Source organism: Callospermophilus lateralis, chromosome 8, assembly GCF_048772815.1.
Source record: "Callospermophilus lateralis isolate mCalLat2 chromosome 8, mCalLat2.hap1, whole genome shotgun sequence".
NCBI classification, from domain to species: domain Eukaryota; kingdom Metazoa; phylum Chordata; class Mammalia; order Rodentia; family Sciuridae; genus Callospermophilus; species Callospermophilus lateralis.
The window spans coordinates 67,335,426-67,360,938 of record NC_135312.1 but is presented as its reverse complement, the minus strand read 5'-3'; the positions used below and the strand labels follow the sequence as shown (position 1 = coordinate 67,360,938).

The 25,513-nt window shown below is 39.2% G+C and overlaps 1 protein-coding gene across 1 annotated transcript; it reads left to right on the top strand.

Moving 5' to 3' along the window:
• Positions 1-1,056: 1,056 nt before the first annotated feature.
• Positions 1,057-25,513, top strand: Slc10a6 (solute carrier family 10 member 6). Its single transcript, XM_076865156.1, has 6 exons — positions 1,057-1,433; positions 13,789-13,907; positions 16,509-16,597; positions 21,655-21,830; positions 23,985-24,142; positions 25,206-25,513. Exons 1-6 carry the CDS (start codon positions 1,057-1,059, stop codon positions 25,409-25,411), a joined length of 1,125 nt encoding a protein of 374 aa, XP_076721271.1. The 3' UTR covers positions 25,412-25,513.

The following is a 25,513-nucleotide window of genomic DNA, read 5'->3' as shown; positions in this document are numbered from 1 at the left end:
TTGAGACAGGTCCAGGAGTTGATAAAGTGTGCCTTGTTGCCAGCCTGTGCCCCACAAATAAACTCTGTCTGTGAGAAAAGGTGTGGCACCTGCTTTTTTGGAGGTTTAATTTCAAGGAACCACATCATCTCATCTGGTTTCACCAACATGTCTAGTTACAAAGCACAAAGGGGCACCTGGGGCATTTCGGTCAGCACCTGGGGCTATCCTCAGACCCCATCTCTGGATTCCAGACTAAGCTCTTTACTAGATTCCCTTGCAGGAATTCCAGGCTTTCCCTAGTGGATCAGGGGCCTGGCATCTCAAATCAGACTTGAATTTCTAAAAGCAAATGACAGCTCTCTTGAATTGTTTTTGTATAGAAGTGAGTTTCCACGTTTCATGGGACACAGTCAGGTGCTTAAAACCACATTATTCTTTCAGGTGTTTCATTATTGGCTTTAGACACACATTTCCATTAAAACAGAAAGAAAAACTGAGGCCAATTTGAAAGATATCTTGAAATTTTCCTTATTCCCTCACATTTCCTTAACTGGCCTCATTTTGCTTTAACATTTCCTACAGAAATGCTTTGCTAATGCTCTGAGGCGTGGCTCTGGCATAGCAGTCTTTTGTTTTTTTCCGGAGTCAGCCTTCTCTCACATAACATTGCATCCTGGCTCCTTGAAATCCCTGCTGAATTTGGAGAACTTGTCTCTTGGCATCTGACGTGCTTTCCTGGAACAGTGTGACGTTGACGACATAGCCCGGTCCCTCCACTTGACAATAAGTTTGCTTGTCTCATTGCCCTTGATTATTCAGTGGTGAGTAAGAAGAGAAGTGGAAAGCCTTTCCTACCACAGTTTATTATATGTTTCACGCCTAGGCTCATTACTTTTATAATGCCACTTGTGAATAAATTGATCAGATTAGCATGAATCACCTGGCTGGCCAATAGGGATCGGAATGATTCTCCACGTGTGACTTGGTTGCATTATTACAAAATGTGACAGGATAGACCTGCCCAGCCATCGTTGCCGATGTTCATTTGTAATGCTGTCTTAAGGAGATGAGGAGATGAGAGCAAATTGTTCCAGCAGCTCAGCCTGCCCTGCCAACAGTTCGGAGGAGGAGCTGACTGTGGGACCGGAGGCACATGGGAGCCTGGAACTTGTTTTCACAGTGGTGTCAGCTGTTATGATGGGTCTGCTCATGTTCTCCTTGGGATGCTCTGTGGAGATCCGAAAGCTCTGGTGGCACATCAGGAGACCATGGGGCATTGCTGTGGGACTGCTCTGCCAATTTGGGCTCATGCCTTTGACAGCCTATCTCCTGGCCATCAGCTTCTCTCTGAAGCCAGTCCACGCTATTGCTGTTCTCATCATGGGGTGCTGTCCTGGGGGAACCATCTCGAACATTTTCACCTTCTGGGTTGATGGAGATATGGATCTCAGGTAAGCTACACTAGGGAAGCTCAGTAGTCCTTCCCTCATCCCACCTGGAGGGGACTTCAGTGTTTGGGTAGAGATTCCAGTGGGGAGATACTGCAAATATTATGGAGACTTGATCAGACACGGAAAGGACTCTCCTTTCTGAGCTGCAGGTTGGCTTTGTTGTGATCTTCCTCTGCTTTATTGGCAACTACTGTTCTGAGTAGTGGGATTTGGTTCATATGTTAACAGAGGAGGCTTGTCTCCACCTCACCCAGTGACCCTTCCCAAATGTGCATTTGTTCTCACTCAACACTGGCATCTTCACATTTTGGTGATGCTGGGAATTGAAACCCAGGGCTTCATATGCGGTAGACATGCCCTCTACCACTCATCTACACCCCCTGCCTCTAACATGCTCACATCTTTAATGACAATTCCCAGGACGTAGCTGAAAATCCCTAGAAGCTAGTGACAGTGGTTTGGTAGTAGTCATAATGGTGGTGATGGTGGTGACAAGTGGCTCAACCAGAATGAAGGCCTTGAAGTTCTCATTGGTGTTTCCTGAGTACCTACTATGCAAAATAATATTTGGGGGATTACATAAAAGAGCTTTAGGGGCATCTGGTAGACAAGTCCTTCTTAAAATGCCAGTGCTGTCCTGTTGATTTGACTTAGGGAGAAGTATGAAGGCTCCCAAAATTAAAATTGTTCTTCCTGGTTGCTTTATAGATGTTTATCATTCCTCAGTAGACTTGAATTCTTTTCACTGAAGCCAGTGACCTTATTCCTGGTTAAGATACAAATAAATACTCCTTGGAGACATTAAGCTCTACCATCTATTTATGCTTTAACAAGGATGAATTAATCACATACTTTTGGGAATGAACATGTTGATTAGGGGAGAAAAGAGTATTTGAAGAAACAATAGGCACTGGAAAAAAAGAAGAGCTAAAAACAATGGTCTTTCTAGATGGTTTGTTATTAATAAACACTCTGTTTTGTCTTCTGCTCAGGGAGAGGACTACATATGAATTTAAATCTTTGTTCCATATGTATGCCCCTTAGATTTACAGTACCATGAATGAATGAATCAGAGGTGATGACCGAGCTGGGAGTTGACATCAGTGAGTCACCTGGGTTGGGGTTTCCAGTTTCCTGCATGTGCTGAATGTGTGGTGTATCGAACGTATTTCACCTATACATTTTAATGTGTTCTTACCACTCAGACTAGTAATTAACTTTCATATGTCTTTTAGTTACCTACCTAGGAGAGATTTGAAAAAAAATAAAACCACTTGATGGATTTTGTATTTTACTATTAAGCTAATAATGTATCACCAATTCAAACTCAATAAAGTTGATCATTAACTAAATGGGATATGATAAATATTCTTTGCCTGAAGTTCACACATCAGTGATAAATTCTAACACCTGAAAGATTTTGGAAGGAAGAAGGAAAGTACTATTGTTAAAAGTACCTCACAGATATGGCATAGATGTATTCATGGATATATTCTCCTCTTGGTCTTCATAATAACCTTGTGAGTGACCTTTCATTTTTCTGAATTTTACAGTTGAGAAAATTGTATTTTGGATTGGTTAGGTAGCTTGCCAACAGAGAATGGCAGAACACATATTTAAATTCACATCTGTTTTACATCAGTCTGCAATTTGGGCTTTTTTTTTTTTTTCCATGACATTTAGCAACATGACTGGATCTTCTGTTTTGAGTGGAAGCATAAATCTTTAAACAGTGTTTTCAAACACGTCTGTTCTGGGAAAGAGAACATTTACTACCTTCATCTCTTATTAGTCAGCATTGTCATAAAAACACCAGTGAATAGGAAGTCTATGAAAGATAAAGCTCATTTTACTTCCTTTTGCCAGCTATGTCCTTAATTAGCTTTTAACTCTGGTCAAATTATTTAACCTATTAAATATACACATGCACACATATACATACACACAGTGGGTATAAAATAAATATTTAGCTGCTTTTCTCCTTTTCTTTCTAAATTGAGGTTTTAATTTTCACAAACAAAACAAAACAAACAAAAACAAAAACACTAAGCTGTAGAAACTGAAAACTTAAAGCAGGGACAAAAAATTAGATTTGTTTTTATTTTTATTTTTTTGATACCAGGGATTGAACTCAGGGACACTAGACTACTGAGCCATATCCCTTATTTTGTATTTTATTTAGAGACAGGGTCTCACTGAGTTGCTTAGCACCACGCTTTTGCTGTGGCTGACTTTGAACTCTTGATCCTCCTCCTGCCTCAGCCTCTCAAGCCTCTGGGATTATAGGTATGTAACACCGCTCCCAGCTAGATTTATTTTTAAACTAGATTTTCAAAAGCTTATAGATGCAAAACTAATAAAAATCTTAATTTTTGGAAAAAGTTTCAAATAGGAAAAAATTCAGTATTGTTGAGTGAAAGGATATTCAAGTTCAATGCATTTTTTTGCATCGACTACCAATAAAAATCACATTCAAGTAAAACTCAGACTCCAAAAGTATTTTTAAATTTTTTTAAATTATTTATTTTATTTTATTATTGAATCCAAAAGTATTTAATGCAGCATTTCTTTTTACAAACAAGGAAACTGGGATGAAGCTCTCTATGCTATTCTCCATGTGTTCACCCCAAACAGGCATTTCAGAATCAATAGGCTTGAATTAGTGTCAGATGATGACATAAATCACTTTGCTCCTTTTGTTTGCTCCATCTACTGCCCAGCCCTGTAGCCCAACTTCTTCCTCTAGTGGGTGCTTGCTAGCTGTCCATGCCACAGCTACTTCCTCAGTCAGGCCCTGATTCTTTTTTTTTTTTTTTTTTTTTTTCCTTAGCCAAGTACTGTATCCTCACAGCTGTTCTCTGTATCAGGTTTCCCAGATATAGTTTTGTGCTATAAAGACAAAGCAAGCTCTGAGGGCAGATTTCCTGTATCCAAATTCTGATCACAGGTTTCTTTTCTGTAACTGGAAATTTCAGCATGGACCATCATGGCATGGTAAGGAGAAAATGAACATGTTGTACACATAGAGGCCTCTCAATACCTAGTAAACTGGACAGAAATGACAAAGCCCTTCTACCCAGCTGCTTCCCATTACTTATCATTTACCCCTTGAGCACAACCGGTCTATCAAAATGGACCAGTCATCGTTCTCTAAACACACCCCATTTTGCTAACTTTGATTTGCCCGTGTTGTTCCCATATCCTGGAATGTTGACTGACATTGTTCTGTCTCCTCCTGTTATGATTCTTCCTAATGATGGTTCTAGAAGACTATTCGTATGAAGAGCTTTCGACATTATCCTGCTCCCTGGCTGTTCTCAGCTGGGTTCTTCTGCATGTTTGGGGATTGGTTAAATATACAGTGGTCTTGGATGGCCTCAGCTGGCACAACTGGGTTCCCTTCCACATGGTCTCTCATTTTCCAGCAGGCTAGCTGAAACCAAATCACAAGTTGTTGTTTTTTTTTGTACTGAGGATTGAACCACAGGCACTTTAACAGTGAGCCATATCTCATTCCTAGTCCTTTTTTATTTTGAGACAAGGGTTTTACTAAATTGCTGAGGCTGGCCTCAAACTTTTTAGTTGCTGGGATTATTGGTGTGTTATTATAAGCTTATAATTATAAACTCTGAGAAAGGGGATGCATGGAAGATTTTGTGAGGCCTGAGTTTGAATCCAGTTCATCATCAATTCCATCACATCCCATTGGTCCATGTGAACTACAAGCCCAGCCCAGATTCAAGGAATGGGGAAGTAGGTTTTGATGGATGTGCTACAACATAACATTGTAGAGGGCATGGGTAGGGAAGGGCTAAAGATATGGAGACTATTTTTGCCTTACGCCCTTCCAGAGATGGACAGGATTGCTGCATTTGAGGAAAGGACATGAAACTAAGATCTGTGTGTGTGTGTTTTGCAATTACTCAGCCTCATGACAGCCCATGAAGTAGTTATGTTTCTCCTTCTTTTAGAAGGGAGGAAACTGATAAATGAGACCCTGGGTTCAATTCCCAGTACCACCAAAAAGAAAAAAAAAATGTGAGGAAACTGAAGCTTGGAGAATTTACATAATCTGCCTAAGTGGCCATTCGGTAAGTAATGCATCTGCTTACTGTTTCCAGAATGGTTCATTTAACTACTTTTATGCCCTGCTCTCTTTGAGGTAGGTCTATTCTTTCCTGAAGGTGTATTTGTACCCTTCACTGGAAAGAAAAGATTCTGTCCATGAAGAGGGTGGAGACTGTGGAGTTCAGTGACCAATGTTGCTCACCGAACTTTAAAAAAGTCCTCGGTCATCAGAAAAGAGACCCTGGAAACAGGACTTTTAGATTTTTCGGATCTGTCTGATTTGGCCTGGTGGAGAAATGAAAATCTTCTGTGCTTAAGGCTTTTCTGAGAATGAATCCATGGGACTTTATGAATGTTCCTATCACACTCTAAACTTCAGTTTCTTTGTGAATAAAATGGAAATAACACCTACACATACAGTTATTGTGTAGATAAAAAGAGAAAATATAAATATGCATGAAGTACAATACATAGCTTGTAGTACTTGATAAATGCTCATTATTATTGCAAGGAAGCAGATATATTTGGATCTGGAAAACTGGTCCTTAAACTCTTTTCTAGGGCCAATTCTATCGACATAATTTTTTTTCTTTTGCAGTACTGGGAATGGGACCCAGGGCCTCATGAATGGTATGCAAATACCCTACCACAGAATTACATCCCCATCCCTCACTTCATTTTAAATATTATTTTGAGGTAGGGTCTCACTGAGTTGCCCAGGCTCTCCTCAAACTTGTAATCCTCCTGTCTCAGCCTCCTGAGTAGCTGGGATTACAGGTGTGTGCCCATCTCCATGTGATATTATAGCACTCTCCTTGTCCATCTGGCTAGTGAGATGACTATTTTCTTTTTTTTAGTGGGGAAGCAGGTATGTGTGCTTTCATTTTAAGAGTTAGAGTTCCTGATTTTATGGGTTTGAAATTAAAGCAACATTTGAATATTTTAAGCTTCATTTGCAAAATGTTTAATCGACACTGCCTTTCAACGGAATGTGTATATATGTAATTTCCCTATTTTAAGGAGATTCAGGACTTACCTGTTTGTCCAGGCCTGCTAAATCTGTCTCATTATTCTCTGCAATAGTTTGGGGATGATGATGCCATTCTACTTAATGCAAGTGGAATCTTGTTCTAGTAAAGTCAGATAGTGCCAACAATTTTCCTACTTGTGAACAGTCAAAAGATCCAGTTAGCCACATCCTTTGTTCATGCTACATTGGAAGGAATTTTATGGCAGTAAAACGAAAGGTGTGGCTTCCCAGTGCATTCACAGATTCACCCTGTGCTTTTCCAGCGTGGTTGGTATTCATAACAAGTGGCAGAGCACCAGGATCATCTACTGCCACCTTTGGCCATTATCGTGTCATGGACTTGAACGAATGTATAAGGGATAAAAGCGATAACTGAGGGAATAGAGAGTACACACTATAACACAAATCTCCCACTTTCCTACCCACGACCATCAAGTTTACCTTTCTGTTGAGTCAAAGCCATGAGGTGGGATGGGGAGAAGGCAATGTTGTGCTGGATCTTCAGAGGTTCCGGATTAAAGTGATGTAATATGGAATTCCTTCCAGGACTTGGTATTTGGAGAGCCAAGGAATGTAGCAATGTCGCAGGCCAAGATTTTGGAGAAACTTCCCAGACACTCTCCTCAGGGATACAGAGGTTGGGGAGTTGGGGCCATAATACTTTTCTTTCTTTAATATAACCAGAAAGAAGTCTTCAAGTTAACACTCCTAATAGGATAAAGCAATTTTAGATTTTATTTGGAGAAAAGGATACATAAAAACTACTAAGAAAGTTTAAAAAGGAATTTTATGGGAAGGTATCAGCCCTCTGATATGTGGAGACATTCTGGTATTTGTTCAGGAAAAAATAAAATTATTTAATGGGCTTGAATAAAGTTTTCAGAAAACATTTTGAATAAACTTAGACATTTAATGCATGGTAAGGTTGGAACTTTACTGTAGTGGCATATGATTTATTTGATAAACTATATTCACACACTTGCTTCTCAATACCTCACACTATGTAAAATATAAATTTTAAGTGAGTTGAAAATATAAAGTATCAAGCTATAAAGTAAAAATACGTGTGTTGGGGGAAATATTTGAATGCCCTCAGGATGGGGAAAGATCTTTAGCAAGATAAGAAACTTAGAAGCCATAAAAAAACAAAACAAAACAAAAACAGCTTTTGACTATACAAATGTTAATTATGGCAAAAGTCATGAGCAAAGTCAAAGATATATAATAAGTTTGACAAAAATATTTGCATTGTACCTGATGATATGTACTATAATTTTAAAGAGCCCTGACAAGCTGAGAAGAAAAAGGCAGATCAGCAAGACTGTTTAGAAAGGAGGATACAGAAGAAGCCAGAAACGCAGAAGAAAGCTTAGTCTTCTAGAGTCAAGTGTGTAACAACAAAAGTGAGACATTTTTCAGGGTTCTCATGAGAATTAAAAGGGATTGATCACACCCAGAGTAGACGTGATTGTAAATTGCAACAATCTTTTGGAAATTAATCTGGCAGTGTCTGTTAAAACAAACAAACAAAAAAAGAAAATGTTTGACACATTCATGGTGTGCTTTGGGTGTAGTATGGTGATTTTATTTTGGGAAATCTACAGAAATAAAATATCATCTCAAATGAAATATATAGAAGAATGATTATACATTATTTAGAATGGCAAAAAACTAAACAATACCTTATCATTAGATAAGCGATTGAAGATTAGATAATTAGGTTAGATTGTGAAGTACTCTGCAGTATTAATTAGTTAATTAATGATGCTGGGGATCAAATCCCGGGCCTTGCACATACTAGGTGAGTGCTCTACCACAGAGCTACACCCCAGTCCATCTTTAAAATGAGCCCATTCTTTAAAAGATTGAGTTTAAATGTATTGATCTAAGAATGTCTGTGGCATATTAAGTGGAAAACAAACAAACAAAAAACAACCCAAAGCAATCATGTGGCATGACATGGTTCTTTTGAAAAGAAAAAAGTAATTAAAAAAAAAAGTTCTCTTACTTGAACAAGTAAGCATGGACTAGAAAATGAAAAGAGAATAGATCTATACAAATGCTTGTGTTATCCAAGTCTGAATTTATGAATGGAACATCAACCAACTAAATATTTGTTCCACAAAATCGTACTTTTATCTGGGCTGGGATGTAGCTCAGTGGTAAATTGCTTGCCTAGTATGTGTCAAGATGCTGGGTTAAACCTCCCGAACTGCAAAAACAAACAAACAAACAAAAAACCAACTGAATTCTTTTAAAATCTTTATTTTATTTGCATGTGGTGCTGAGGATCAAACCCAGTGCCTCATGCATGCCAGCAAGCACGCTGCCACTTGAGCCATATCCCCAGCCCCCCTCCCCAATTTTTTAAAAGAGTATAATTTCACAGAAAATCTCTTATTGGATTGCAATTGGGGTATCAACCATTTGAATTATGGTGAAGGAGTCATTTCACTAGGATTTTAGTGAGGTTCACTTGCAAAAATATGACAGTGAGGAATGCAGAGGGCACATTTGAACAGCACAGTGTATTGACACACTTGTTCATTATTCTATTCATATGTTTATTCCATAAGTATTTAAGTGCCACAGCCTGAGGTAACACTGGGCCCAAAAGACAGAGAGGAAAGTAAGGCCCTGGGCCCAAGACTGCTCCCTGGCACAGGTGAGAGGTGTGCTCTCAAGTAGTGTGAAGTGAGTATGAATGTTGCTCAGGAGGCACAGTCAGTACCAGTGTCCAGAGGACAACAGATTCAGAATTGCCTGGCATTGCCAAACTCTCTCCATTGGTATGCCATTGTGACCAGCAGACCAAGAGAACCCAGAACTATTATTAATATCAGAGACATAAAAGGGCTGCTACTTTGCCAAGAGGATACAGTGGCAGAAAATGAAAAAAGTGATCATAGACACATTGTTGAATAAGCAGGGTTAGTTGGAAATATTGGTGATGTATATTTAAAAAAAATTTTTTTTTAGTTGTAGTTGGACACAATGCCTTTATTTTATTTATTTATTTTTGTGTGGTGCTGAGGATCGGATCGAACTCAGCACCTCGCACATGCTAGACAAGCGCTGTACCGCTGAGCCACAACCCTAGCCCCATCGGTGATATTATGGAGAAGAATGACATGGGAATCATGGGCTCAAAGTACTAGAGGACCCATGTTATCTCTTCAGGAGGTCTTATACACAGAGAAAGTCCTTTCTCTTCTTTTGGGGGCAGAATAATTGTCTGCCTCAGTGTGTTCAACACTTGTGCTGTGAATATTGAATACACACTATGTGAAGGGTGGTCTGCTATGAGAACTTGTTGCAGTAGTGGGGATTGAACCCAGGAATTCTCTACCACTGAGCCAGACCCCCAGCATGCCCCCTCCCACTTTTTAAAAAAATTTTGAAATGGGGGTCTCGTTAATAATGTCACTGAGGCTGGCCTAGAGTTTACAGTCCTCCTGCCTTAGCCTCTGGAGTTGCTGGGATTGCAGGCATGCACCCCCATAACCCACTAGTGTGAGAATTTTAAACAACGGTTATTAAAAAGTTCCCCAGACTTTCTGGGCCTGTAGTCTAGGTGAATTAACTCTTGCTTTTCGCACTGGGTTTGTGTGATGTTGCGTCTGCTTTCATTTGCTTTACTCCACTGTGTAGAACAGGGCTAATGCGGTCTACTGACAATTTTTATGTGTTTCAACCAGTTGTGTAATTTTTTCCAGCAATTGAAAAATAGAACATTTTATTGATCTGAAGGGTATCTCATTTCCATTGGTCTTACTTTCTCTAATTTTACTCTTTTGCTGTAGGTGTTAATTTCAGAGCCTGAACTTGGAAGTTGGGAGTTGGGGTGAGAGATGAACAGAATAGATTTGGAGTGGGAGACGCAAAGAAATGCAGGGTGGTTAAAAGGCACTGAGTTACTTATTATCCTTTCTGATCTTTGGTTGCTATTTAGACATCATTTAGGAGCTCTCTTTTCTTAGTTTTCCTGAAATGTAAACTCCCAGTTTTTTATTAACTTATTTTTTTAAAAAAATTTAAATTGACAGTTAAAATTATATTTATGGTGTACCACACGATTTGCCAACTCTTTTGCATCGTTGGCTTTTTTTTTCTCTTTCCATTTCAGAGCAGGTGGGACCTTTGCAATGTTCTGTTACTCAAGTTATGTATCTTAATATTTTAAATATTAAAATATTTAAACTATTCTTCATTATGTTCTTAATTATGTAATTAAGTGGTTTTCTCCAGTAAAAAAAATTAAAAAACAAAGCTGGGCATTTTAGCCTGCATCTGGAGTCCCGGCTGCCTGAGTGGGTGTGGTGGGGAGGATTGCTAAAGGGCAGGAGTTGGGAGTCAGCCTGGGCAGCATAAAGAGACCCTGTCTCAAAAATAAATCAAACTCCACCCCCCCCCCCATAAAAACCCCAAACCAACCAACAAGCAAACAATAACAACAGCAACAACATAAAAGCAAAGACTTAAAAACTATACATTTATCTCCTTTTTTTTTCTTTTTCCAGTACTGGAAATGAACCCAAGACCTTGTGCTTACTAGGCAAGTACTCTGCTACTGAGCTAAGTCCCCTAAAAACTGTATATTCAGGCAAAATAAAACAGGATATAAGGCTGGGGATATAGCTCAGTTGGTAGAGTGCTTGCCTTGCATCCACAAGGCCATGGGTTCAATCCCCAGCATCACAAAAACAAACAAAAAAACCCGACTGGTAAAATGGCACACATCTATAATCCTAGCTACTCAGTAATCTGAGGCAAGAGAATTGCAAATTCAAGATCAGCCTCTGCAACTTAGTGAGAAATTGTCTCAAAAAACAAAATAAAACAAAAAATGGAAGGGATGTAGTTTGGTTGTAGAGCACTCTTTTGTTCAATATTCAGTACCACAAAGCAAAACAAAATCCCCCAAACATAACAAAACAACAACAAAGCCAAACTAACAAAAACAAACAAAAAATCCAGGATATATTACAAATTTATGAAGCAATAACTTAGTTCATATAGTGCAATAAAGGTAGAGTAGTCTGTTTCATGTTGCTATAACAGAACACCTGAAACTGAGTAATTTATAAAGAACAGAATTTTACTTCCTCACAGTTCTCTGAAGATTGAGAGGTCCAAGGCAAAGATACCATCATCTATTTTTTGCTAGAGGCTTTCTTGCTGCACCCTCACATGGTGGAAGGTGGAAAGGCAAAAATGGCTCCACTCCCTATGACCAGCCTTTATGGCATTAATCCATCCAGGAGAGCAGAGACCTCATTACCTAAACACCTCCCCAGAGGTTTCACTTCCCAACATTGTTGCTTTGAGGATTAGTTATCTAACATGACTTTTGGACACATTCAATCCACAATAGCAATTAAGATACATAATATTTGAAGATTCTACACCAAAGGATTCTCCTTCCCATAGACATTAGATCCTTCCAAATCTTTATCTGATCTTGAAATTTTTTTAGCCCTTTAACCCAGAGACAGTTAATCTCAATAATGATGAAGACAAACAAACAGATGGTCTGTTGTAAATCATTCCAAGTTTGTTGAGCAAAGACTAACTCATTTGTTTTCCTGGTAAAGCTGTTACATGATCATTGGCGGGACTATTCTGCTTTGGTTAATCAAGCTCATGAACCACATTTCACTTCACAAGGTGGCCAGATGTGTATCTGTGGTAATGATGGTGGCTGCATTACTGAGCTTCCCTTTGTCTACAAATGAGAATTCCACTGGATGTCCCACTACTTCTCACTTAATGGGTCCTTTCGAATTGATGCTAACAGCTAGGGGTAGTGGCACACACCTATAGTCCAGCTACTGGGGAAACTTAGGCAGGAGGATCACAAGTTCAAGGCCAGTCTGAGCAAATTAACAAGGCCCTATCTAAAAATAAAAAATAAAGAAGAGTTTACCTCAGTGGTTAGCACATCCCTGGGATCAATACCCAGTATTGCTGATAAATAAATAAATAAATAAATAATTTTAAAATATAATTTTTTTTCTGACCCAATTGACTCAGCATTATTTTGACACCTAGAAATTTTACTTTTTACTCTGACTCATCACTCTGCTTCAATTTCTACTTCTAATAATAAGATCATACCATAGAAGAATTGGAAGAGAACTTTTAATTCAGCTTACCCTTTCTCTGATTCGATACTTCTCCTTGTTCACCATTCCCTATCAGAACATAGGTCTGTACTGGGCTTGTGAAATGCAGCAGTCACAATCACTGTCTGAGGGTCAGTGACCATAAAGTCTGCTGCATCCAATGAGAATCTTATGGTCTGTGGTGTTTGGGTAACTTTTTCCTGGAATTTAACAATACTTCACACTGGACAGGTGCTTAGTCAGCTTTTTTGGCATTTTCACTTGGACTATTCCAGTCTCCCTGGTACCAAAACTACATAAAGATGTCACAAGAAAGGAAAACTACAAACCAATATTCCTTATGAATATATATGCAAAAATCCTCAACAGAATACCAGCTACATCAAAATGGATTATACTACATGTCTAAGTGGGATTTATCCCAAAAATTCAAGGTCGGTTTATACATAAAAATCGATGCAACACACCAGAAGGACAAAAAGCCATTAAAAAGGAATGAGCTTCGAATATGTGCTAAAACATGGATTATGTTAGGTGAAGGAAGCTCAGCTCACCAAAAGGTCAGAGATTGTATGGTTCTGTTCATATGAAATGTCTGGTAGAGGCAATCCTTCAGTCCTAGGAAGATGAAGGCAGATCAGTGGTTTCCAGGGACTTGTGGAAGGAGAGAATGAAGAGTAACTGCTATAGCTTTCTTTTGGGGGCGATTAGAATGTTCTGGAAATAGTACTGTTGTTGCACAATCTTGTGATTGTACTAAACACTGCTGAATTGTATACTTTAAAATGCAGAATTGTATGGTGTGAGAAATATATCTCAATAAAAAAGAACTGTATAAGGAGACAGCAAAGATTCCTATAGCACCTAGTACAACATTTAGAGCAAGCAGATACTCAAATAAATGAACTAATGAATGATAAGAACTGTAACAAATCTTTTTCTAGACCACAAAAGAAGCCATTATTTGTTGAATAATAGGAGAGAAGTGAGCTCCAAGTCTTATCCCATGTAATCTCTAAGAAATTCTGTCTCAGCAGTTGGCTTTGGTGAAGACTAAGTGCTCAGAGTTGGTTAAGTCTGGATTCTGTTTCCAGCTCTTTGTCCTAAGTATGGCTTTCACTTTACTTTTCAGCATCAGTATGACAGCCTGTTCCACAGTGGCCGCCCTGGGAATGATGCCGCTCTGCCTTTACCTCTACACCTGGTCCTGGGATCTTTCGCAGAACCTCACCATTCCCTATCAGAACATAGGTCTGTACTGGGCTTGGGAAATGCAGCAGTCACGGTAATGGAGATAGTGATAGGCATCGCTGTTTCTGCAGGGATTTTTTATTTTTTGTGTTATTTAATTTAATTCCATACATAACCTTACAGCATAGACTCTATTACTAGTTTGAATTTCTAGATTTTTGAGGTTAAATGACTGGTAAGAGCAGAACTGGAATTCTTTCTTTCTCCCTCCCTCCCTCCCTTGCTCCCTTCCTTTCTTTCTTCCTTTCTTTCTTCTCTCTCTCTCTCTCTCTCTTTCCCTTTTTGTGAGACAGGGCCTCACTAAGTTGCCAAGGCTGACTTGAACTTGCAATCTTCCTGCCTCAGCCTACTGAGTAGCTGAGATTATAGGCGTGAGCTGCTGCCCCTGGCTTAGAACTGGAATTCTAACTCAGGAATCTGACTGTAAAGTCCAAGCTCCTAACCCTTATGATGTGTTAGTCAACTTTAGTTATAAATAAACAGCAATGTACATATTCTCGTGAGGCCCCCTGGCTCCACCCTGAGCCAATATCATGGCAGTTAGCAAAATGGAAGTGAGCATGAGAAAGCAGTTGCTCCCTAGTCAGGAAGACAGAGAGAGCTGGCTGGGGCCGGGCTAAGGCTTTTATAATCACTTCTGGGGAGAACCCATCTTTTAAAGTTTCCATTTCCCAATATAGCCACTGAGGGCCAAGCTTTCAACACATGAACCTCTGGTGAAATAAACAACATCTGAACTCCCGTAGCACACTATTAAGAGTTCATTTTCGAAAATAATGAAAGCCAGAGGTCTTACTTTAAAAGAAAACACAAATCTTAGATAATTAGACTATAAAGCAACCAGACTCTTTTTTTTTTTTTTTTTTTTTTTTTTTGGTACTAGGGATTGAACTCAGGGGCACTGGACCACTGAGCCACATCCCCAGCCCTATTTTGAATTTTTTTTTGAGACAGGGTGTCACTGAGTTGCTTAGTTCCTCATTTTTTCTGAGGTTGGCTCCTGTCCCGGCTTCCTGAGCTGCTGGGATTACAGGTGTGTGCCGCTGCACCCAGTGCAACTGGACTCTTTATGATTCAAAGTTTACCTGATTCTAGTGGCTCTGATGAGATCTTAATGTCCCATGATTTCACCCTTCACGTTGCCTGGGAGCCTTGACTTTTTTCTTACAGATTGAATGTAAGTTATTTGTACAGCTTATTAGAGCTCGTCTGCATGTCACAACCACATCCAGATCTCATTAGCTCTTCTCTGGAATGTTATTTCTCATTAAGCTCCGATCTATTCCTAAGATCTCTGTAGACTTACTAGGCTTAGAAAAGTGTGGTGAAATGATTTTCCTGTTCTAGTTTCATCAGAGTCTTTGAAGAAGAGAAACTGTGATTCTCAGAACTTAGAAGTGTCATCTGGAGTATCATATAAGCATCTTGAGGGCTTCAGTCCGTGGCCCATAGTTCAAACCCATGAACAAAGCCATCTCCTGATAACAGGAGCCCACTACATTTGTAAAATTTGAGTGACATCCATATTTAGGAACCATGTTTTTTTAAAAATATTTTTTAGTTGTAGATGGACACAGTACCTTTATTTATTTATTTTATTTATTTTTATGTGGTGCTGAGAATCGAACTCAGTGCCTCACATGTGTCAGACAAGCACTCTACTACTGAGCCACAACCCCAGCCCACAACCACAGTTTTATGTGCAGCTTTTCTGATCAGTAAATTATTTAATATATTCTGTTTTTTAAAAATATTTTTAAGTTGTAGGTGAGCACAATTTTTTATTCCATTTTTATGTGGTGCTGAGGATTGAATTCAGTGCCCCATGCATACTAGGAGAGCACTCTACCTCTGAGCCACAACCCCCACCCTAATATATTCTGTTTTGATAATACATTCTGAAAGAACCTAAACTGTCATGAATAACTCACAAAACTTTGGAGCCAGTATTGTGAATCTTTACCATATTTGTTGCTATAAATAAACAGCAATGCACAGGTTTCCAATGCATTTGGAAAGTGGCACTGGAAAATATCCATGTACAGATCCTATTGGGGTGGGGGGACAGTCACCTTTGCTGCACTGAGCCTGCCTTCAATGGCTTTATTAACTTGAGCTAATTACAAAGGCATTTGTTTTTCCTACTCATCTTTGGGTCACCTGGCTACACTTGGTGGTGTAGCAAATTCTGTTTCTAATGTCTACAATGGGTGTTCTTTACTCGGTGAAGCAAATGACCCATTGGCCTCGAATAAGGAAGCAATAGCTTTGATTATAGAGGGGTAACACCTATATGTAGGGGCCAAAGAATTTCATGGATTTTAAAATGGCCTTCCTGTTTCCTAATCTTTTCATTTCCTGCTGTCTCTAACTCTTCATGTGATTGTCAGAAGGATTCTGAGAAGGAAGTTGATGAACCAGGTCTGGTGGCATTTATTAGTATCATATGACCTTTGAAAACTGTCTTTCAGAGATTGTTTTTATTTTTGGAGATGGATACAAAAACAAAATGCAACTTTCATTAAAGTATGTTATCTAATTGAAATAGAAATTTTTAGGGTGAGAGGGGAATACGGTCTGATGAATTTTTCTTCTATTCAGGAATTACCCTTGTGTGCCTGACCATTCCTGTTGCCTTCGGTATCTGTGTGAATTATAGGTGGCCAAAACAATCAAAACTCATTCTCAAGGTAAGCAAGTGCACACACAGTTAGCACATTCTCAGATTCAGACACTTGAAAGATGGAGATCAATGGCAGGAACAAATGAGCTGATCGAACACAGCTCCACATTCTGTAATTCAATTTTGCTTTTTTTTTTTTTTTTTTTGCTACTGAGGATTGAACCCAGGAGCACTGTACCACTGAGCTACATCCCCAGAACTTTTAATTTTGAATCAAGGTCTCACTAAAGTTGCCCAGGCTAGACTCAAACTTGTGATACTCCTGCCTTTGAATCACTGGGATTACAGTCTTGCAACATCTTGCCTGGTGCAATTTCCTTATTTGTCCTGACGTTTGAAATCCAGCTCTTGTATTTCTGTACTTAAAAAAAAAAAAAACCTTTATGTATGTATGTGTATATGTATGTATGTGGTAGTGAGGAGAACCCAGTGTCTCACACGTGCTAGGCAAGTGCTCTACCACTGAGCCACAACCTCAGCCCATTCCTATATTTCTTTAAGCCTTGCTCTGTTGCTCCCACAGGTCAAACCAAGTCTTGCAACATTTTGGAAAACATATGGGCCTCTTAGTGACAGGAAAGCTAAGGCCTAGATGTGGACAGAGAAAGCCCAAGACCTGCCCATCCACTAGGCTTTACACAGGTACTTTCAAGGCAAAAGCTGTTCAAGTGTTCATGAAGTGGAGCCTCAGCTTTAGAAACATGGCTGGTTCTTGGAACAGTAGGATGAAGGACAGACTTGCCAGAAGCATTCATGGGGACACCACTGACATGTGGTTTGTGCACATGAGCAAGGGCTGCAGACAGCATGAATAAGACTTTTAAGTGAAATCACCCAGAAAGCATTGAGGAGCCCTCCCATGGAATGATAGTAATCAGAACTTACTGCTTCTCTCATCTTGCAGTGTTGTCTTTTGCCTGTTGGAGAAATGAGAAAGTGTCCTTGTTAAATGACTTTTAAAAATACCTAGCTAACTGGGCATGGTGGCACACAGCCTGTAATTTCAGTGGCTCTGGAGGCTGAGGCAGGGGGATCATGAGTTCAAAGCCAGCCTCACCAAAAGAAAGATGCTAAGCCCCTCAGTGAGACCCTGTCTCTAAATAAAATACAAAATAGGGCTGGGGATGTGGCTCAGTGGTTGAATGTCTCTGAGTTCAATCCCTGGTAACAAAAAAAAAAAAAAAAAAAAAAAAAGAAAAAGAAAAAAAAAAAAGAAAAGAAAAAAAAAACCTAGCTAAAGAGAGGCATACTTAATAATGAAATCACCATCCTAGGGTATTTTCCATTTTCCAAATTAATGTATCATTTTAGAAGATGTAAGAATGTAACGTCGGGATCGGGATGTAGCTCAATGGTAGAGCCCTTGTCTGGCATGTGTGAGGCCTGAGTTCAATCCCCAGAACTGAAAAAAATAAGAATGTAATGTGGCCAGGTGGTGGTGGTTCATGCCTGTAATCTCAGCTATCTGAGAGGCTGAGGCAGGAAGATCATAAGTGCAAAGCCAGTCTGGGCAATTTAGTGAGAACCTCTCTCAAAATTTTAAAAGATGGGTTAGGGTGTAGCTTAGTGGCAGAGTGCTTGCCTAGTATGTGTGAGGACTTAGGTTCAATTCCCAGGTCGGAAAAAAAAAAAAAAAGAAGAAAGTACCGTGTGCTGCTTTCATGAAGATTTAAAAAGTATTTTAGTTATATTTTATATTATAAACATATCACTTTATCACTTGGGATTAATCAGAGGTTTGTCAAGTATCAGTTAATTTAGTTTGGGGCTTATGATTTGGTTCAGTTTAAGCTCCTGCTGTTGGCTCTACCTGGCAAACGGATGCTGTTCCCTAATTTCATGTAAGACCAAACCACTCCTATGGTTCCTCAAAGAACATGAACAAGGGAAGAGGAGCCAACCAGCAGACCAGTCAGGTGGGTATAGACCATTGGAGGAAGAAGCCATGGGTTTGGATTGTGTAAGACTGATTAAAATGACAGCTTGCTTTCACTCCTTCAGCTGTAGTCATGGAACATAGTCCTTTTCCACATTTACTGTCATCGTTTCAATAGGAGAAAATTTCAAATGGTCAGTGTTTGTTTATGATTTTGTTTATAAAACAAGAGGAGTGAGTATGACTATGGAAACTTCTTACTTTTCAAGTACTGTATCTTGGATTACTTTTCTTAAAACAGCACTTAACAGCAACAGAACAATCCTGATTCTTGTGTTTCCATATCCTCTATTAGTCCATCAGTGTCATTAGAAAAGTAAGATATACTTTACATGTGCCAGTTTTATTATCTGTAAAGAGCAGGTTTAAAACATTTTCCCTTGGCAATTCCATAGGATTTGTGGCAAAAAAATATTTACTAATGTGTTTGAATAAATATCTGAGAGCACTTTAGGTTAGTTTAATTATAAGTTTATGATATCTAGATCTGACACATTTTCCGAATAACCTGTTTTTCTAATTTTGTCCTGGTGAGTTTCAAACTTTGAAATCTCTTTTTGGTAAAATATGAAGAAGGGGTTTTCTAATCAGAGGTTTTCTTCATGTCTTTTAGCATCTTCCTGTTAGGCAATGGCTTGTGTGTCCCTGTGTCTCGACAGTAAAAACGACCCTGGAGCTCACCCATGATACACACAGCAGGGTGTTGTGTTGTTCTTTGCTTTGGTTCTTCATGACTCTGGCATTACCCTGACTCCTTTTGAGTCAAGATTGATGCTGTCACTTGGAGCATAGTTCACCATCCACACAAGATGAGCTCGACCGGAGCCTGACTGTCCCTAAATACTCTAGGCCACACTTTCTTCCTGTCTTATCTAAGACTTGAACTATTAGAGTTTTTTGGTTTTGTTGTTGTTGTTAACATTATTATTACTTTTGCTTTTGTTTATGTTAACAAAAATAAGAGACAGTAGGGCTGGGGATGTAGCTCAGTGACAGAGCACTTGACTGGCATGTGTGAGGTGCTGGGTTCCATTGCCAGCATACACCTCCCGACAAAAACGACAGTACTTATGTGGGAGGGGATAGAGTATTTCTCCTATGACATTAATCTGAGCTCAGATTGTCTTGTGAGGAACGGTGCTATTTCATTGGGAGATAGCAGAAGGAAGCTGTTGGTTGTTGAAAAGTGGGGTGGGAAGTGAGGTGAATGGTCAGGCAGGGCTGACCACAGACAGTGGGTTACCAGAGTGTGGGGGTCTTATGTGTATGTGGGAGTGTTGGATGCTGCTCTGGTCTGACCCCCTGAGACAGGCTTGGTCTCTAGTGTGGTGGCATGGAGGGAGGTGATGGGCCTTTAAGAGGTGGGGCCTTTTGGGGGGTAATTGGGTTCTGAGACCTGACCCTGGGAGGGATAATACAGGTCTGGAGGGACTGGATTATGTGAGAGCAGGGTTGCTGGAGCCTCCCCCGTCTCTCTCCTGCACGTACACTATTCACCACTATTGCACAAGTTCTTACTGTGTGTGTCAGCTTTTTGGGGACAAAATGCTTGAGAAAAACAACTTAAAGGAGAAAAGATGTATATTCAGACATTTCAGTCCATAGTCAGCTGGCTCCATTGCTCGGGGCCTGAGGTGAGGTAGGAAGGGCATTGGGGAGGAAGGCGGCTCATCACACAGCAGCCAGAGAGAGGGAAAGAGAGAACAGAGAGGAGGGTACCAGGGACAAGAAATACTCTTCCAGGGCATGCCCCTAATGATCTACTTCCTTAAACCAGATCTCACTGCCACAGCCTCTACCACTTCCCAGAAGTCCATTCAGCTAACAACAGATTCATCCACTACCAAGGGCAGAGCCCCCATGATCCAGTCACTTCCCCAAAGCCCCACTTTTGAATATGGCTGCTTTGGGGACCAAACCTTCAACATATGAACCTTGGGGGAACATTCCAGGTCCAAACTATAGCACCCAACAGTATGAATGCCATCTGTCATGAGGCCCTCACTAGAGCCAAGCACATGTAAATGCCGTAGTGTTGAAACTCCAGGACTGTGAGCTAAAATGAATCTCTTTTCTTTACAAAGGACCCAGAGCCTTCGGTATTTTGTTACAGCATTTGAAAATGGTCTAGGACAGAGCTCATTGTCCAAGTCTATTTATTTCAAAATTTTGTCTAATCCATGAAAAAAACTATCACCAAATTCTTCTGGTCAGATCCTCCATTTGAATGGAAAAGATACTGGTCACTAAATAAAAAAAGACTGGAATTTATGTCAAACCCCACCCACTTCTAAATTAGCTAAGTCACTAGGACACTTTGGAATTGGGGCTTTTCCACTATATAGTTAAATGCTCTTATCCACAGTTTTGCTTTCTGTCAGTTCAGTTATCTGTAGTTAACTACAGTGTAAAAACATTAGATGGAAAATTCCAGAAATAATAAATTCATATGTTCCAAATTGAGCACTGTTCTAGAGAGTGTGATAAAACCTTGCACTATCCTTTTGGAGACATGAAGTGTCCTTTGTCCGTCGTATCCACGCTGTATTCACTGAGATGACACAGCATCCAGTTCAAGTTCTAAAGACATCCAGGGAGCCTTTCCTGCTGCCTTCAGCTCTCTGGTCCTCCCTCTTGCATAGAAAGTGTTAGAAGGTCAATTGTCCTTATCACCCATGATTACCAGTCTGGACTTCCCCCAGGACATCTCTTTTTGCTGGTTATATTATTGACTTACTATGCACCAGCTATATATTTTTTGTTACTTTATGTACAGTCCATGGTCAGGAGAAACTCATTTGCTCTATTTTATTATTAGTTGTTGTTAATCTCCTCTTGTATCTAATTTATAAATCAAACTTTATTATAGGTATGTATATGTAGTAAAACTCAGAAAATATGAGATTCAGTATAGTCTATGTTTTCAGGCATCTGCTGAGGGTCTTGGAACATATCTCCTGTGGATATGGAAGGCCTACTATGAAATGAAATTGCATTCAGTGCTCTCTAAGTTCCCTCTTTAAACTGCTAAGTTTCAAGCCTTTTGAGAGCCTTGGTAGTCTTTGCATCATACAGAAAACAATCAGCCCATGAAGTTTACCTGTACTTATTTTTTTGGTTTGCTTTAGGTTGGGGCCGTGGTTGGTGGGGTCCTCCTTCTGGTGGTCACAGTTGCTGGTGTGGTGCTAGCGAAGGGATCGTGGAATTCAGATACCACCCTTCTGACTATCAGTTTCATCTTTCCTCTGATCGGCCATGTCGCGGGCTTTCTGCTGGCACTCCTTACCCATCAGTCTTGGCAAAGGTACAGTTACATTAACCTTCACCTTTTTTGAGGAAGGTAAATTAAATACATTGCCCCTGACAAGTCTGTCTTGCCTGGCTGCCTCAGGAGACAGGAAGAGCTTCAAGGTACACGGCAGGTAGGACAGGACAGTTCAGCCCAGAGACAGTGAAGAGATCATGGTGATTTTAAATGTTAACTGCAGCAAAGGCCAAATTGACAGGAAGTTGTAATTTGTAAAATTAGTATTGGGGATGTTAGTGCCATTTGTTGAGATCTGGGCACATTTCTCTTCATATTCAAATAATTAAATAGGAGGAATGAAGTCATTTCACTAAATGTAGAAATCACTTTAGGTCATGAACAAGTTTTAAGAGATTATATTCTTGTCTGTTGTTTGTGCTAAATTTTTAAGAATTGCTAATTATGAGACACAAGAGGAGAAAGGACATAAACTGAGAAATAAGATAGGAATTTCACTTAAAAATTATATTACACTTTGATATATATGGTTTATAATATTATTGCAAATATTAAAAATGATAAACTTGCATGTCTCCATGCCTGCAATGAAATGCACATCATCATATAGTGATGGAGGGGAAGAAAACTGGAATAAATTCTCTGGAAGAAAAGTTAGTGTCATATCAACAGCCTTATAAATATGCATAATTGTTAACTCCACAATTTTACTTTTAAAAATCCATTCTGAAGCTAGCTCTATCAGATGTGCACATGAATACTGATATGCTAAGACATTAATTGCAGGATTATTTATAAAAATCAAAATGGAAGCAATTGAAATATCTAACAATAGGAGATACTTAATTCACGTTGCATCCATATGATGGATATGATGCATCAATTTTAATGAATTTGGAAAATACTCAAGAGATAAATTTTAGTTAAAAAGCAATAGAGGGCTGGGTATGTTACTCTGTGGTATCCTAGGTGTAATCCTCAATACTTCCCTGCAAAAAAGGATAGAAAATGATATTTATTTTGATTCCCATATTGTGAAAGAAAGCAAAAAGAATTTTATGCATGAACAAAATATTGAAAAAAAAAAACCGTACCATATGGTAATTTTGAGTAATGAGACTAAGAGTAATTATAGTTCTTTAATATTTTCTTGATTTATTTTCTAAGGTTTAAAAGTAAAGTTTGTTTACTTTTAAAATCAGAAAAAATTATTAAAATATTTATTCAATTATAAAGTTGAATACTGAAGGTGAGTGTTGGGAAATTTTTAGTTGGCTTTGTGCCAGTGTTCCACTGGGGAACTTTGAGCACTGGGAGAGGAGTGGGCATGGCCCATTCACGAGGCATTGCCTGGACAGCCAATCTGCATGGACAGGAGGGTTGCAGGAGATGAAAAGGAAAGTTGAGCTGTATGTGAAACAGTACAAATTAAATACTTGAAAACAAACAGGAAAATCCTAAATGAAAACCAGATGTTAATATGGTTGTCTTAGGGGCTGTAGCCGTAGCTCAGTGGTACAGCACTTGCCTAGTATGGGTGACGCACTGGGTTCGTTCCTCAGCACCACATATAGTAAATAAATAAATGAAATAAAGTTATACAAATATATTTTAAAAAATGGTTGTCTTAGGTGAAAAGGCTCAGTAATTTTTTTCTATCTTTTTAAAAAGATATTTATTTAGTTTTAGGTGCACACACAGTATCTTTATTTATTTTTATGTGATGTGTTGAGGATAAAACCCAGTACCTCACACACATGAGGCAAGCACTTTACCACTAAGCTACAGCCCCAGTCCCCACCTTTTTTTTTTTATCCTTTTTCCACATCAAATGCCTCTTCCACTCTTTCCATTCTGTAGTGTTGTTCCTCTGTGAAGCCTTCTCTATATAATTCTGCAACTTTTTTCAATTGCTACAGCCCATTCCAGGCCCTTGATTTTGCTTTGTCACGTACTTCTACTGAACTTTTCCTCGTGTGTATCTGGTCTTTCCTTAGGGCAGGGTTCAAAAGGTCCTGCTCCACAGTGCCTCTTAGAAAACCACCCCACAGAGCAGGCACTCAGCAAACAGCTGTTGAATGAATAAACACTTCTAATTGCTTGAGCTCATAGTTTATCAGTTTGCATAAGAGCAAATGTTAAAACGGTGCTTATTGGTAATACTTAACTCTTGAAATTTTTTGTCATTGCCAGGTGCAGGACAATTTCCTTGGAAACCGGAGCTCAGAATATTCAGATGTGCATCACCATGCTCCAGTTGTCTTTCACAGCAGAGCACTTGGTTCAGATGTTTAACTTCCCGTTGGCCTATGGACTCTTCCAGCTGGTGGATGGAGTTCTCATTGTTGCAGGTGAATGGACTTTCATTGGGTAGATTTGACTAACAACCTAATTTACCAGCTCTTTTTTGTGATTCAAACTTGTATGTGCTGCCCCCTGAATTATATTTTTAGCAGGACATTTTGGGGGATAATAAGGTGCATAAACACAATACTTTGATACAGTGGAACTTTCACAGAAAAATATTTAAAAAACACCCAAATAGGAATTTATAATTAGAACCAAATATGTTTCATAAAAACCAAAGCACAATCAGCATTTAAATTCCAAGATTTGTCAGGATAAGCTCTCCATGAACAATCATCGATCTCAAAAATGACATTGACTGAACATAAGCATTTATTTGTTATGTCTTATTTTAGGGGCCTTGAGGTTTCCCAAATGCCAAGTTACTTCAATGTTTCTGTGACTATGATTTATGCCAAATGGTTGTGAAATTTTTTCAAATATAAAATATAATACATATATAAGCATATTCACAAATATTAAAAATTTATACACATGCATACTACATACACCGTTTACCTCTCTATACAACTAAAAGCATGTTATTTTGGAGTTGATTTCATTTAGGTTTAAAAACATTTAAATACATACACATATATATATATTTTGATCTTGGGCCATTATAAATTTTCACTGTTCTCAGGGAACAGGTTCTAAATAAGATTCAATGATTACGGGTATAAGTGATTATATACTGATTACTGATAATAAATATACCAATGCTAGCAGAATAAAACTTCTGGTCTGAGATCAAAGTTTTGAGGAAGAATTATGACTGGCTCATCCCCAGATACATCCTAGCAAGTGTGTGACTCAGTAAGCCCTCCACTGACCAACTGACTTATGGACTAAATGAATGAATGACCAAGCTTTCGGCAGTCTGAAGAAAGAACCATTTTGACACACTGAATTGTTTCATTCCATGGTTTCCCTCTCCCCCTCTTTCCCAGTGTATTTATACTTAAATGATGCAAAGCAAAGTCCCCAAGTATAGGATAATGACACAGTGTCCCCAGATTATACTCTTTGCAGAAGTAGTGTTTAATAATCATATGTTTAATCACCTAGCATATCAGATATACAAGAGGAGACTGAAGAACAGACCCAGAAAAAGGAACCCAGATTGTGCAGAAATCTGCCACGACAAAAAATGCAGAGAGGCCAGTGCTTTCTTGGAGGTGCATGAAGAAGCTGCTGGAACCCCTGAGCCATCAGGACCAATGGATCGCCACAGGGCTCTGGAGCCTATTGGCCACATCACTTCATGTGAATAGTGGGGACTTGCTGGCCAGAGTGGTCCTCTGTCTTCCTCAGTGATGGGTAAAGACAGGGCCACGCCGATGCCATCTCCTTGGTTGGCAGGACCTGTGTGAATA

Coding starts and splice junctions, on each gene's coding strand:
- Slc10a6 (XM_076865156.1), top strand. CDS start 1,057: ATGAGAGCAAATTGTTCCAGCAGCTCAGCCTGCCCTGCCAACAGTTCG. Junction 21,831..23,984: donor ACCCATCAGTCTTGGCAAAG/GTACAGTTACAT, acceptor TGTCATTGCCAG/GTGCAGGACAATTTCCTTGG. Junction 24,143..25,205: donor TGGAGTTCTCATTGTTGCAG/GTGAATGGACTT, acceptor TTAATCACCTAG/CATATCAGATATACAAGAGG.